Genomic DNA, 15,497 nt, shown 5'->3' with positions numbered 1-15,497 from the left:
GTTTAATGGATATGGATGAAATGCTGGCTAGATAACAGAAAAACAAGTGGATACTTTAATTCACTATAGATCTGTGAATTGTGTTACATGAATTAATGCGTTTACTTTTGCAAAACCTGTACTTGCACATTACACATGTGCACAAGCTCCAATTAAACTGACACCAAATCAACTAACCAACAATATAATCACAAACTGCATCACGGGCATGCACTATATATAATTCCAGAAATCTGTGTGAGTCACCGATATCCTTCAGCTCTGTGCCCTATCTATAACTCCAGCTCTGTGCCCTATCTATAACTCCAGGAATCTGTCTTTGTGTGTGTCACCGACATCTTTATCCCTGACTGCATAACGGACACTGAGCACTAGTACATAAAATGACACATGCCATGTTATCAGTTGTAAGAAACTTACCAGTTCCTACTGTTCCGGGGTGAGTCACTTCCACATAGACTTCGAAAGTGGACTGGGGGCTTTCCCTGAAACAAGAGGACTGAGCTTAGAGAGGTGCTCAAATGTATTGGAATAAAATGTTCTGTACAACAAATTAATAAATTATAAGGAGGCTTGTTGCCATTTATGATGAGGATAGTAGATTATTCTTTAAATAATAAAAAAGAAAAACTTTAATTGTGGAAAATTTGATTCTTTCTCAGCAGTAAGTGCCTTATTTAATCATGTTGGGGTCAGCACCATAGACATATATATATGTCTATGGTCAGCACAAACATAGCTTATTGTTTTAGGGCCTAGGCCTATATAAAGTCATAAAAGATCATGGAGAGTTTTGGTAGATCACAAGTAGTGAAAAGGAAAACCCCAACATAGGCCCCAAAACACTGGAGAGGACACCATTACCTACCCTGTACTCAACATCTAGCCTACTGTGTCCAGTGTTATTGTAGAATTGTAAGTCTATTAACATGCTCAGGAGTGGGACTGGTTTTCATCCTTGTGGGACTACAGAGAAGACTCCAGAGGGAAAGTTGAACAGACAGGAACACTTTCAACTCACACCAATGGAAAACATTCTACGTTCATCCCCACATCATAAAATATTTCCCCAATAGTAGTGATGTTCTATAATAACCAATAGCGGTGATGTTTTATAATAACCTTCTAAAAAATATGATGACCACCTGATGTTATTGTCCCCAATAATTAAAACATGCCCATCTATCCAAATGTGGTTCAACTTAGAAGTGGTTCACTTAAGTAACAAGAGAGGAGAGAGTGGCAAGAGGACAAGAAGTGTGGCATCTGGTATCTGTAATGTTTTATATCACGTTTGTTGTTTTGCAGACCATTTAAACTATGTCATGCAGTCAAGAGCTGGTAAAGCACAGCAATTATGACTTAAAACCACCTTCCACAGTGCTTCTAGCTTTAAATCAAGCCCATGAGGAGATTAGCATGGATAGCTAACACATTCAGTGTTATGTCTATGAAGGGTTATTTGGAAATGTGCAATAAAGAAATCACCTGACCAAGCTCATGCACTGGTAGACTTTGGTGGGCCAGTACAGTGAATATTGCAGTGGGACTCAGTAGTATCACCTAAGATAGCCTAACCATTTAACTCATTTAAAACTCTGATAAACAATTCCCACGCCCAAAGTTGATGTTGGGGTTACCTTCTTGTTTAGGCTAGGCTACATTGCAGAGCACATAGGCTACTGTGAGAGCCAAATGGACAAAAAGGCAACACATTCAAAATAGTAGACTACAGTAATGCCTACATCAGACCAGAGAAACTTCATATTAGCTCAACCCCAACATAGCTTATTACTAAATAAATATGTATGTTGCGTGGTTGGTTACATCCATGAAGGCCAAGTCTAACACAATTGCAGCGAAGATCAAGACTGCATTCGAAACACAATATCAACACCCACACATTTAAGATCCTGCTTTGCAGTACATGTACCACACAAAAGGATATTACATATCTTACATATTCGGATCCCAATGCATGTAGGTATGTCAATGTAAAACAAAAGGACAAGAATTCTCTATCTGAATGAGCGAAGACCCCAATGTTTACATTTGCTTTCCTGACTGTAGGCACCGCTTCGAGGTTATAAACCCGACACAGACGCGTGTTCTTAAACATGTGTTCGCTGTGGCGCAAGCATTATTATCTTCTCAATTGATTGGTAAATATTACAATTAATTTTCCATTGAGGGGGATTGAGTAAGAAGTCGTTCAGTATGTTGCAACAAGTCGGGCCTTGTCTGTAGAATGAAGAATGAAGAATTAAAGAATGTAGTCACGTTGTCATGTCAAGGGAAATGCAGAAATAAATTACTCTTACTTGATACGAGACCCCATCTTTATTTCACACTTTATCCAAGTCTAGCTTTGTAAATATGGGGCGTTGACCCGTTTTCGGTGGTTATTTTTCTGGTAACCTGTCAGACAGTCCTGCATATCGCCATGGTCTCGATGCGCAGATCACGCACCTCTTGTTGCATTATGGGAGTCGTAGTTCTCTTGCCGAAAACAATAGGTCTGACCAGGCAGAGTATGTTCTTAAATAACTACACGGACCAAAATGCTTCTTCTCGACTTCGTTAACATCCCATGATGCGGGAGAATGGAACCGTTTTATTTTCTACTGCCTCGGATGATAACCAACGCACACACAATACATCTTTGCACCACGACTTGTACATTATTGCAACAAATCGGCTGTGTGTGAACGGCGAAGTCTTACAGCTCATTTTAAACTATCACAGTGTTGTTTCCACATCTGTCATAATCTTTTCAAGTTGATGGTTGATTAATTCACTGGCCAAGAATAGATTTTGGAGTGCGAATCTACAGGAAGGTAGCTCTCCAGGAACATGATTTGAAAGCCCAATCTAGTTTATTGTTACATCTAGCTGTACAGGTACAAAATGACGCAACAAAACGCTTTTTTCTTTAGACATAGAATATTCTCTTCAGCAGTGACAGAAGAAGGGGAGTTTGGGCTCAGGGCTGCACAATGTCCCTTATGATGTGAAGCCTGTGTGATGTTTCTTTAAGACAGTGTATTGAGACAGTTTATTGAAAGAGCAAGATGAGGTTCAGACATTTAGATATATTCTTTAGCACTTCCTTGAATCCAAATGAGATTGGAGCAGTGATTGGCCATCAACGATGAACAGAGGCCAAGTCAAAGTGCTTGCTTCTCTCCAAGGGCCAGGGGAGAAATCAGTTCAGCATGCTTTGATATATATTTGTTTTTTTGTTTGTTTTTGGGGGGGGGGGGGGGGGGGGGGAAACACTTGTAAGCTTGAGAACATGCAAACTCCAAACAGAAAGGTCACAGGAGATAGCTCACCTGAGTCCCAAGTGGGAATCGAACCCAGGACCTTCTTGGTGTGCCATCCACACACTTCCTAAAGCCACTGTATGCCCTTTATTTATTTATTTTAGAGATATATAATATTTAATCGTAATTGTTTACCAAAGGGTATCCATGCTGTGTTCTTTGTTATCTTGGAATAACCCTCTTTCTCTTTTTAATGTGGTATTAGTAGCCTATAAAACATGTATTACTGGTGCAATGTTAGACTCGCACAATGCCAACCTGTTCAGGCCAGGATTCAGTAGTTCAGTGGGTGGTTCTGTACATTTTCTGTATTTCAACTTCTCTCAAACACACAAACACACTAAAACACAGTGAAGAAAAATAGCCTTTGCCAAGTGAGGATTTGGTTAAAGGCAGAGCAATGGAAAAACTGGGAAGAGCAATTGCAAGTAGGCCTATCTGAGTTTTTGATATAGCCAACCAAAAACCACACACACACACACACACTTGTGTACACACTTGAGGAATACACAACAACACATCGTTTGGATGTATGAATGAACATATGCTTTGCCAGTCTTGGCAGTGCTCTCTTGCCTCTGGCAGGCGACTCCAAGCCTGTCAAAGTAGAAACATTGGACATCCTTTATGGTATGATGTGTACAAAACGTACAGCCTCCAACAAGGACACACGTGCTTGACACGGGTAGCCTACTCTTTACCTATTTTAACTAGAGCAAACAATTAGCCTACTTCATAGCCATGGGCTTATCTAGCCTTATTTTGGGGTGTCTGGAGCCCCCCCAAACGTTTCATTAGCCCCCCCCCCCAAAAAAAAATCATTAAAAAATCATTTTTTCTTTTCTTCATATTTTAAATCTAAATGTGTTAATTTCTCTTCCTAAAACCCACTACAGGACACTATTTAAAAGGATATTTTCAAAACTTTCTTCTGGGGGAACATGCCCCAGACCCCCCTAGTTTTGCTGGGTCACAGGAAAAATAATAGGTTTTATCTAGGGGCTTAGCCCCCCTAAAAGTGGGAACCTAGATTTGCCCCTGTTCATAGCATATTTTGTGATCTTCGCCTCTTTTCTGAGACAAAACCCATTCGTCTAAATTGGATATTGACTGTAGCCTACTCCATATGTAGCCTGAGGCCTACTCCATACTCCATATTGCATGATTAAACTGTAGCCTAAATCTCAAATATAGGCTAATAACAACGATTAGTGAAGAGAACAGGAAAATCTTAATTGTTACTATGGAAGATTAGCCTACCTTGTATTACAAAAAGACTGGCCAACGCATGCTTACAGGGCTCCTCCCTGAAATGAGTCTGCAGGTTTGGATGACTGAGATTATGATTAGGCTACTGTAAACGTTAGGCTACAAAAAGTAATTCTAACATTAGGCTATATCACAAAGCAATATATTAAGCTATATAGCCTATTCTTATTCTCATTAATGGCCTATTTCATACAGTCTAGGCGGTTAATTTAGCCTACTTAGCCTACCTAATTATAAATTGAGTTTTTACTAATACACCGATTAGCCTAACTTTTCTAATTTGGTTATTTATTGGATAGGCCTACCATATAAAACGGCCTTACGTCGACAAATTAATACATGTGAAATACTAACTTTCCAGTGCAATGGGCAATAGTCTTTAGTTGGCCTGGGACCTACATGAATTAATCTTGAGGTAGGCCTATTATTTAGCCTAGCACAGAAGCCTGTTAATGCGAGGTCAGGCCGACGGAGCTGTGTCACCTGCGGCCAAGCGTTGTTTTTCTTTGATGGATTTACATCACTAGCCAAGTTTTGCGACGGGGCTGGTCCATCATTATGAGTAGGCAAGTGTATCATATGTCACTGTCATGGTTGGCGAACAGATGGTGCTTGAATCAGTGGATGACGTTGCTTAGATGTCCAGTAAGGTAACTGAGGACCTGTGATTGGTTCGCCTCATGTCACTTTGGCTTTATTAAGATGGATCGCGTTCGTCTGTCAAGATTCATCTTTGAACATACTCTTCTGTTGAAAATTGCTTGGCAATTTGTTTTTATTGTAAACAAGTCATGACTATAATATTCTAAGTAGGCCTTAAACCAAATTACGAGTTTGCATTTTTGCAGTAAGCTAAAGGCTACATTGGAATTTAGGAGAAGCAATTCAAATCCCTACAGATGTAAAAGTTGAACCGTGTCAGATGATTGATGATACAAATATATTAGTGATGTTTGCAAACCAAGAAGTTTAAGGGCTCCTTGACGAACACTTCCTTGTACGAAAGATGGAGAGTGCAGGGATCATACCGAGAAGTTCGTAACGATGCTCAGGGAGTTTTGACAAGACAGTTGTAGGCTACAGTTCTAACCAATAGTCAACTCCGCATTCAAAATAACACACTCTCATTCAGACACACTCTACTTACACAAGGAGGCGGTGCGCGTGGATCAGGATAGGTTTCTCACAATTAAAGAGGAATTTGTTTTTGTTTCGTTGACACGTCCAATTCTCGAGGAGGACATACGTCAGGTATGTTGTAGCCTATTATTGCTGCGGGTTAAACATTCGACGCTGCTGGCGGGGCTATTCTAGCATCACTTGAGAGAATAGCCTTCCTTTCCCTGAATTGCGAGTCGACACTTTCGGATCAATCTCAAGAGTGGAGCCAAGCTGCCAGAAGTCTGCCGGGTGTAGTTTGGGATTTTGTGTCGGTTTTGGAATACTAGGGATTTTTCCATAATATGCACGCTGAATAGCCTAATCTAAACAGTGCCGATGTCCTAGTCTACAAGTTCAGAAATATTTGAGAACATTTTCCTATCGTCAATTTTCTGGTATGTTTTTATCATAACAATTCCTTGTTTATGAATTGTTTTGTATTTTTTTCCAACGTATAGGCTAGATGCATATAAAAAATATTTTCAACAATCGCCTAACCGAAAAGTTGGTCTTAGGCTATTGATAGGCTTATCCTTAATTGTCTGGATTTTTTTATGAATAATTTGGAGAGAAAAAAACATTGCTATAGCTATAAGTGTTAAAACCTATTGAAGTTGAGATGTAGCCTGTAGTGATGTTATTGTTGTTCACTGGGCCTGGTTGCTGAGATACTTTACCACTGGCAAATACGCTGAAGACCGGGACTTTTACTACCTTAATCAAGCGATCCATGCACTTCTGATAGCACTTCTGATTACTTGCTTACTTTCTTCAGGCTTATGCACTGTGTAGGTCATGTCTCTTTGGTTAAAAGCGTTTGGTAACATGATGTCAATGTAAACAATTGTAGGTTATTCAGTGTAAACCTGTTTGCAGATAGAAGTGAGAATTAGCACCCCTATACCAGCGATGCTATTCCATAGTCTCTCCGGGAGCGAGATGCAGGGGGTCATCGATGAAATGGACCGGAGAACGAAGAGCGATACCACTGCAATCAGTTCAGCTATAGACATGGGAGAAACTGAGGCGGTGCGTAAACTCCTTCGAAGAAAATCCCACGATGGCCAAATATAAATATGAAAAAACACTGATTTAGGAAGACAACAAAAAACTGACGTTGTGGCCAAATGTGTTAATTGGTTATGAAAAGTGGTTTCTTATTGAACTAAAATTAAGTTTACGTTCTCCAATCTAGACGGACTATAGGGCTTGATTAGATAATTTCGATAGTATTTCATGTTGCAGAAATAGCCCGAATAAAACATCTAGGCCTAGCCTACATATTTATGTTTTTATTTGTTTATTTGGATATGGCCTATATATCCCAAAATGGGTCTTTCATAATGTTTTGTTCTCTATTACATACAATTGTCCAACCTCATTTTAAAAAGTGTATTTATATGTGCATTGTAGTAGGCCAAACTTGATTGTGACATTTTCCTACCACTATGATGTTAACTATAGGCATTGATGTCAACTATCTGTAGGAATTTGACTGATAACCGAATGCCTAATTATTTGTAGGCTATCCCCCCAAAACCTAGTGTCTGATCAGGCCTTAAAATGGACAAGTTATAGGCCATGCAGTCCACAGGGTAGGCCTACTAAATATGAAGAAAAATGTATGTGTAAAGCATTTGGTAGCCAAGGCTATAGGTCTGTCGTTAAACAATTTGTTCCTTTACTTCTCTAGAATGGGACCTCCATCAATTGCGACCGTGTTTCACTCTGCGCAGGCTGCGGGGAGAAGATTTTGGACCGCTACTACTTGCTAGCGGTGGACAAACAGTGGCACATGCGATGTCTCAAGTGCTGCGAGTGCAAACTGAACCTAGAGTCTGAGCTGACCTGTTTCAGTAAAGATGGGGGCATATATTGCAAAGACGATTACTATAGGTAGGCTAATACTGCATGCTACAAAAGCCAAAATGTTGCAAACTGCTTTTGCATTACAGCCTATCGCGTTTAGGCAAATCCTTGATTATCATGTTCCCATCCCAGACTTGGCCTACTTTCATACCAGTTAGATTAAATTGTCATTAATATGCCATACTGTGCATTTCATTAAAACAAATGCTATAGGTCTATACTTTAATTATTCCCCAAATGTGGGAATAATATAAAAATGAGGTCCCAAATAGCCTATTAACCAGATTAAAAGCAGATTAAATGTTTGACCTCCGTCGATAAGCGATGACAATATAGGTTTTTATATCTTTTAAAATCCACGGTAAAAATCTTCTGTATCTAAATTCTTTACGTGTTTCGGTGTTTGTTGTCATGCTATCTTCTCCCAAGCAGGAGGTTTTCGGTCCAGAGATGCGCCCGATGTCATCTCGGAATTTCGGCGTCAGAGATGGTTATGCGGGCGAAAGACCTGGTATACCACTTGAACTGTTTCACATGCACCTCCTGCCACAAAATCCTTACGACCGGAGACCACTTCGGGATGCGGGACAGTCTTGTATACTGCCATCTCCACTTTGAAACTATAATACAAGGGGAATATCAAACTCATTTGAATTGCGGGGATGAAGCCTCGGGCAAAGAACTTGGTGCCAGCACTGCAAACTCGCTGGGAATACCATACTATAACAGCGTCGGAATGGTGCTTAAAGGGAGACCCAGAAAGAGGAAAAGTCCCGGACCTAGAGCTGATTTGGCAGCTTATAACGCAGGTAAGAATGGTCTTCTATTGTTTAACACTGTTAACTGTTTTGTACTTTTCTCTCAGGTTTTTCAAATTTATTAAGAAGAATTAGGCTATTTGTTGCTGTGGGCCTACTGAAAAAAATATAATTGCAGTACGGTAACAAAATAAACCAAATTACAGATACACGCCATATGTTTTGCATAAAAGTTCTTAGTTAAGGCAGTAATTGGCCAGTTCATGTTCATGTATGCTAATACTTTGAATGGGCTGTATTTGATCAAAAGTGGATTTTTGATACCAGTCCACAACGTTTTTGGAAGCACAACTGGCTCCAAAAACGTAATGTAAACGTAATGGCTCAGATGGGGTCTGGGACTCAAAATGGGGGGGGGGGGGGGGGGGGGGGGGTGACGGGGACTCCTTTATTTTGGTGACCCCCACACACACACTCTCACACACACACACACACACACACAAATTAATTTCAGTTAACTCGGTTTCTAGGTCGGCAAATCATCGTTGAATAGCTTGTAGAACACCTGTGCGGAGTCCTGAAAAATGCTCCCTTGTGAGGAATGGAGATAATACCTTTGACAGTTTGGTTTATGTTAGCCTTTTATAAGAACTAAGCTAGTTGTTAAATGCAAGTTCATCAGACTCCAGTGCAGCTACAGACACAAACAATTTAATGTAAATGTCTTGGTAAGTTTAAAGGGTTGCTACTATGAGTTTAATAATTATGTAATGATTATCATCATCTTGCTTCATAACCAATAAAAAGAAGAACAGTAAACCATGGCCCTAGTGGGGAAAAATCTGCTGGCAGGATCTTTAGGTTGTGATATTAGAAAAGGATAAAGCCAAATACAATTTGGTGAGACGAGATAAAAATGTTTCAGTTGCAATTATTTAATAATTTAATAAACATGGAAGTTTCAGCATGAAAGAATAAAAAGTCCTCCACTGAATGTAATTCAGAAGATTGTATTCTTGAGCCATTTTACTTTGTGTAGCCAGTACTCTGGATATTTAAAAAGCATAAATTAAACAGTAACAATATTCCTCTGTTGTTTTACATGCAGCCACTCTTACGCTTTTAAGTTTAAGTAAGAGTTTAAGTTTTCCAATGTTCTTAACATCTGTTGACTTATTCAGATATTCAACATAAAAAATCTGCACAACCATTCTTCAAATATAAAAAATGTAAGTTCATCCTTTACTCAAAATCTACCAATTTTGGCGTCCAATAAAACAATTGTTTGCCTTTTGCCTAGGTTATCAACATTGGTAACAACTGTGTAATCAAAACACTGAGATTATGACAGACGTTATGTTTTTCATACCTAAAAGTACTTTAAAAAAAATCCAAGTTAATTTGGAAAGAAATGTTTGATTGACCAGAAACCACAATAATTGCACTGTAAGGTAAATTATTTTATGTTATGCTTGAATGGCTATGTCAAGGTTTGTGTTCAGAGCAGGGGGATTTGTCACAAGTATTTTTGAATATGTTTCAAATGCTAGAAATCATACTTGAAACGCTTGTAAAGTGAAAACTACCACTGATATGGCACACATAGTCATTTAGTCTTTAATGTATTTGTTAAGTGTATACAGTCAGCAAAAAAGGCTATTGATGGTAATGTAAGAGTATTTTATCAGTAACAAACTACATTTCCAACTATTTCTTAAAAATAAATGATCTACTTTTAGGCAAAATCTTACTTTCTTAATTCAATACTGTGATCAGATATTGAAATTCACATACATTTAGACCTACACAATTTATCAGCTTAGTCTAAAGCCCTTTAAGTTATATTTATGGGTATATTAGTAATCTTCAAAGTTTAATTGACAGATTGTTTTTCATGGTTATAGAGCGTTGGTTTGTGCAGTATATGAATGGAATGGGATATGTACCATTTGACATTATAAACCTGACTATATGGACTTACGTCTGTACATTATTTAAATATGGTTAGATATATTTGTGCTTTTGAGAACAGTTGAAGCTGAGCAGAGACTGTGATCTTTTCATTCCGTCACAATAATTTTTAATACCCTGCAATTACATTTAAAGTCATCATCTAACCATAACCCTAACCCCAAATATATGACAACATGTCTTGTGTAGGTTACTGTATAACTTACTTCCTGAATCACAAGTTTAACTATGCAATCACAAGTACTGTAGTCTAACCTGTGTGTGCCGTTATGCCCCTTCTAGTGTTGAGCTGTAATGAGAATGAAGGAGACCCCTTGGACCGCAACTCACACTACTCATCCAGCCAGAAGTCAAAGCGCATGCGAACCTCCTTCAAACACCACCAGCTGAGAACTATGAAGTCATACTTCGCCATCAACCACAACCCTGATGCCAAGGACCTCAAGCAGCTAGCGCAGAAGACAGGCCTCACCAAACGGGTCCTGCAGGTAAGAAAGGCTAACTTAAACTCAACACAGAGTCTATGAAGGCATAACGCGCAGAAAATCTTATAAGCATATAAACAATTGCAGGATGCAGACACATGCCAAAAAAATCACTCCAAAGTTCACTCCATACTGAGAGATTGTTATAAGGTTACTTATTAGGTTACATGTGTGGCTAACTTACATAATTGTTTATGTACCTACTTTGTTGAGGTTCTTTTTACGGACTTTACTTTGAGTTTAAGGTTTGATAGTAACTCCAAAGCTCCTCCCACAGTGGGATTCTCAAACTAGCTACAACACATTGATTGGCAAACAAGGGACTTCTCAGCGCAAAAATAATCTGTGTGCCCTGATGTTAATGACCCTTAAGATTCTAATAAATCCATCCCTTTCTCCAAGTGTTACAAGAAATGTCTACCGGCAAGAACACTAGTGAAAATATGTTGCTAGACTATATCTTTCAAAGAGGGGAAACGAACATGGACAGAAGATGTAATGAGTGATCAAATCAAAACTTTGTTGTTTTTGTCAGTATTTTTTATATTGTCATCAGGGGTCCAGATTTCCTGTTGTTGTTTATGAATGTTGTTATTCCTCCAGCAATTACAGGCTAACAGCTCTGTGATGAGAGCTAGAGAGCATAAACTGATTATTGCCTTTATATGCTGAGTAAACCCCCATACCATGGGTGTAGTGCATCAATCAGCCCATAGGAGGTTCTATACTTGGGCAAATAATCTAAAAGGCTAAACCCTATTGACCTGTGTAATCGGAAATTCAAGACAGATTTAAACAAATATAACGCCAAAGTGGGTAAACAAATATCTGAGCTGTAGTAGAGAGCAACACAAGTAAAAATTACACCAAAAAAATATAAAAACATCTCTCTCTAACACTCTCATTCTCTGTCTATCTTAGTCTCTCCCCATAAGCCTTCCTATGGTCTGTGTTACATTTACATTTAGTCATTTAGCAGATGCTCTTATCCAGAGCGACTTACAGTACACCCTACTTGCCTCCCCCCGAGGCAAGTAGGGTGAAGTGCCCAAGGACACAACGTCATTCGGCACGGCCAGGAATCAAACTGGCAACCTTCTGATTACTAGCACGACTCCCTCACCGCTCAGCCACCTGACTCCCGTTAGTTACTATTGTTTCTCTATCCTCTGCAGGTTTGGTTCCAGAATGCCCGCGCTAAGTTCAGACGAAACCTCCTACGCCAGGAGAGCACAGGAGGGGACATGGCATCAGGCGATTCCACTCTGTTGGAGGAATCGCCCTCTGGACCCCCATCTGAGCTCTCCAACGCCTCCATGAGCCCATCTAGCACCCCGACAACCCTGACGGATCTGACCAGCCCCTCTATACCCTCAGTGAACCCCATACTGACTGCTGTTAGAGGGGTCATGGACACTCATGACTCAAGGAGCCCCTCTCAAACAACCCTTACCAGCCTTTTCTGATGTCACACTCCGCACCCCTCTCCTCCCCTTCATCAGCTTTCTGAGACACCAAGAGATGGCAAAGGAAGATTTGAGACTTATCATCCTCCCACTGAACAATAGGTTTCTCCTATCAGTTTTAGCATCTTCTAATAGTGAAATCTAAAGCCTTACGATGCAGTCATGGGATTTCCAATAGCTGAATATATTTGTTCCCAATTTTATGTGATACCACCTCGCACTTCCCCTGCCCTCACTATTCTTTGTCAAACTCGACTTGTCCTGAGAAGGCTACTTCAACTGAAACTCCGAAGACTAAGAATGTTGGAGAATAGTGGCACTGCAGATGCAAAGCAAAGCAACACGTTTTTCCAGAAAATGGTGTGCCTTATACATTTTACATCCATTAAGAATCCCTGTTGTCACAAATCTGATAGGCTTCTATCATAGGTTACACATTTCTATTATCTTATTTAGGGCCTAAACACTTAAATATTTTTGTCTACAATAGAAAACTGGTGTAGTACAATGCACTACAAGGACAATTAATGAATAATTAATGGTAAAAATCTGTAGGTGTATAAGCTTGTTGCTAGTAGTGTGTTAATGCACATTGGGGAAATTGTTTCAAATTACTTCCATTACTGCAGTTATTTCAGTTAAAAACATAAACAGACACAAGGCAGATGATGTAGGGATCTGACATCTTTGACATGTTGAATACGTTTGCAATTCCAATTTGAATATGTAAGTAGTTGATGAGTGTAGATAGATGCTACAACATGACTGGATTAAATGCTTTGAAATGATCAAAGTGGTTGGAGGACTGTATTTCATGTTGGGTCTATGCGAGTCAAATTCTTTACAACATGTAGCTGCATTTCAATATGTGTTAAAGATGGCAATTGTATCTTCTATCCCAGGCTCACACTATGCTGTTGACACACACACACACACCGTGCTTACCTCAGTCCTATTTAGATGCCAATCAAACGCAGACTGCATTAGGCAGTACTTTCTGAAAAGATGTGAATGCTTATGGCTGTGTATGGTTGTGAAAATGGTCATGTGTGCATTGCATAACACTATACCACAGAATGATGATCATACACAGAAAATCTAAATAATTGGGTTTAGAGCATGGGTGTATTTAATGACCTTACCCACTGTTCAAGGAAAAGTAGACCCCAACCTAAACCATTAGCTAGTTTTGTACATTGCACGTTTATGGCATATGTGTGTGACCACTGATGTTGGTGAAATGAGGACAAATCAGGGATTTGTGTTGTTGTTGGGTACACTTACTTTTCATGGAAAATAGTACTTTGAGTGTTCTAGTATGGAAAATCCAGCTGCCTTCCTTTTGACTGTGACCTGGATGACAAGGGTACTCCAACCAATACTTTTGTGTTTTGGTCAGCTGCTTTTAGGGATTCCACACCTCCTTTCCTACCAGGTTGTGGGGACTCCCTTTCCCCTTGTAAAGGTCCCTTTTTGGATGTTCTTAAGTCTTCATCTCTTTAAAAACAAAATACTAAACAAAACTTTGACTTTGTCCTTTTTGTTTGTTTAGCTGTCATTGTGCACCTGATACTGTTGTCATGCAGATTATCTAACATTCAGAGTTGTTTCTTTGTGTAAACAACTGAAACAAATTGATCATTTGTAATTAGGGAATATCCTGTTTCACCAATTTCACCAGAGATTGAGAGTATGAACAAACATCCTAATTATAAAATAGAAGTTTGTTAAGAGCATGTTTCTCTGTGTGTTGATTGTCACCTGGTACCTACGCCATGCAGAGCAACTGAATCAAATGACTGAGGTCTGAAGAATGTTATGCTAAAAAAGTGTAATAAATAACATTTGTAAATGTGCATTTTTTTTAATAAGGCCTCAAAACAATTATATAACACGAGACAAAAATATAAAGTCATTCGCACTGGCTTGTGTTCTTGGTCAGCACATGGCGACACCTGTCGGTGTGAGTGCTGTACAAAGCATTTGTAGACATGACATTATGTTTAAGAAATGAGATACAGGTTTCAATAAAGTGTTACGCCTGCTTTCAACACCTGGTTAGTATGCAGACTCATGTCGGCATACTGCAAGGCCAGAGACAAAAATCGACAGCTGTGTAGAAATACAGGTAGATGATAGATGTTTAAATAAATACCTTCAATAAAAAAGTCTAGTGTCCAAAGGTGCAGTCCAACCAAACTGCAGATTAGTTGTATCCTCTTTGTCTTTAGTCAGCTGGTGTTTCCAACTGATTTTAGGAATCACATAATTCAGTCTTCTGTTATCACAAATGCACTACTGACAGACTTAAATGCTGACCTATATTCCGTTGATAACAATTATTTTGGGGGCCATGGAGCCACTTGACCAAGAGGGAATAAGATGTTAGGGTAAAATCACAAGTGCCAAATTGGATGTTAAACTGACCAGGTTTTCTGACCCTTCTGTCCGTGCGATGACTTTAAAATGAGGCCGATGGAGGGCTTTGACTGACATAGAAACCACCACATAGCCTGTGGCCCTCAAACACAGCATTACTCTCCACCATGCATCTTTATTCATGTCAACTACGACACACAAAGTGCATATTTACACACATGAAGTCAGACATGCAGGCAGGCCAACTGCAGTAGCCCATCTACACCCGTCCTCGTGGCCCACCACATCACTCAAGCAGGCATCAAAACACCCTCCGGTCACACTCAATGGGGTCTGGAATTCCTCTACAAGAGAGTGTGTATCTGTGTGTGTGTGTGTGTGTGTGTATGTGTGTATGTGTGTGTGTGCAGATCTGAGATCACAGCACATTTACTGAACTGGGAATATTAAAACGATGGGGGCCATCGTTTTAATATTCCCCTCCAGGCCATCAAGGTAGATCACTGTCTGCTAGCCGCAAGCGACTGTGCAATGTGACACCCCTGTCCCGCCGTACCTCTCCGCTTCACACAGCACCCTCACCCAGTGTGTTAGGGAAAGATCTGTCATGCAAGATACAAGGCTCTCCTCCTCTACCCCACAATACCTTCACTAAGAATCAGGGTCCTAGAGCAGTGATGTGAAATTTGGACGGGGCTCGATGTCTCACTAATGTCCCCAGTCACTGAGGGTGAGTGAAGAGGACCTGAGGGGAGTTGTTTGATAGAGATGGATGAGATGATGGATGAGGTGAAGAGGGAGGACACTTGGACA

General features: G+C 39.8%; 2 protein-coding genes across 7 annotated transcripts in view; one reads left to right on the top strand and one right to left on the bottom strand.

Annotated features, from left to right (window-relative positions):
- Nucleotides 1-2,476, bottom strand: part of dennd1a (DENN/MADD domain containing 1A) — a 43,492-nt gene extending 41,016 nt beyond the window's left edge. For 4 of the 6 annotated variants that reach the window (XM_062477594.1, XM_062477596.1, XM_062477595.1 and 1 more), the window contains exons 1-2: nucleotides 2,322-2,476; nucleotides 421-485 (exon numbers count right to left, since the gene is read on the bottom strand). In XM_062477594.1, coding sequence (XP_062333578.1) covers nucleotides 421-485; nucleotides 2,322-2,338 — 82 coding nt within the window. In that variant the 5' untranslated portion in view covers nucleotides 2,339-2,476. The remainder of the gene's footprint in view (nucleotides 1-420; nucleotides 486-2,321) is intronic. The other 2 variants (XM_062477598.1, XM_062477599.1) reach the window with 1 other exon arrangement.
- Nucleotides 2,477-5,936: 3,460 nt separating this feature from the next.
- On the top strand, nucleotides 5,937-13,806 carry LOC134033710 (LIM/homeobox protein Lhx2-like). Its single transcript, XM_062477986.1, has 6 exons — nucleotides 5,937-6,151; nucleotides 6,633-6,785; nucleotides 7,450-7,652; nucleotides 8,055-8,434; nucleotides 10,637-10,842; nucleotides 12,015-13,806. Exons 2-6 carry the CDS (start codon nucleotides 6,666-6,668, stop codon nucleotides 12,303-12,305), a joined length of 1,200 nt encoding a protein of 399 aa, XP_062333970.1. The 5' UTR covers nucleotides 5,937-6,151; nucleotides 6,633-6,665; the 3' UTR covers nucleotides 12,306-13,806.
- Nucleotides 13,807-15,497: the final 1,691 nt, after the last annotated feature.

The sequence above is a fragment of the Osmerus eperlanus genome, chromosome 14, assembly GCF_963692335.1.
Source record: "Osmerus eperlanus chromosome 14, fOsmEpe2.1, whole genome shotgun sequence".
Classification (NCBI taxonomy): Eukaryota; Metazoa; Chordata; class Actinopteri; order Osmeriformes; family Osmeridae; genus Osmerus; species Osmerus eperlanus.
The sequence above is the reverse complement of the archived record's forward strand: the minus strand, read 5'-3'. Positions and strand labels throughout refer to the sequence as shown.

Coding starts and splice junctions, on each gene's coding strand:
- LOC134033710 (XM_062477986.1), top strand. CDS start 6,666: ATGCTATTCCATAGTCTCTCCGGGAGCGAGATGCAGGGGGTCATCGAT. Junction 6,786..7,449: donor ACATGGGAGAAACTGAGGCG/GTGCGTAAACTC, acceptor TTACTTCTCTAG/AATGGGACCTCCATCAATTG. Junction 10,843..12,014: donor TCACCAAACGGGTCCTGCAG/GTAAGAAAGGCT, acceptor TATCCTCTGCAG/GTTTGGTTCCAGAATGCCCG.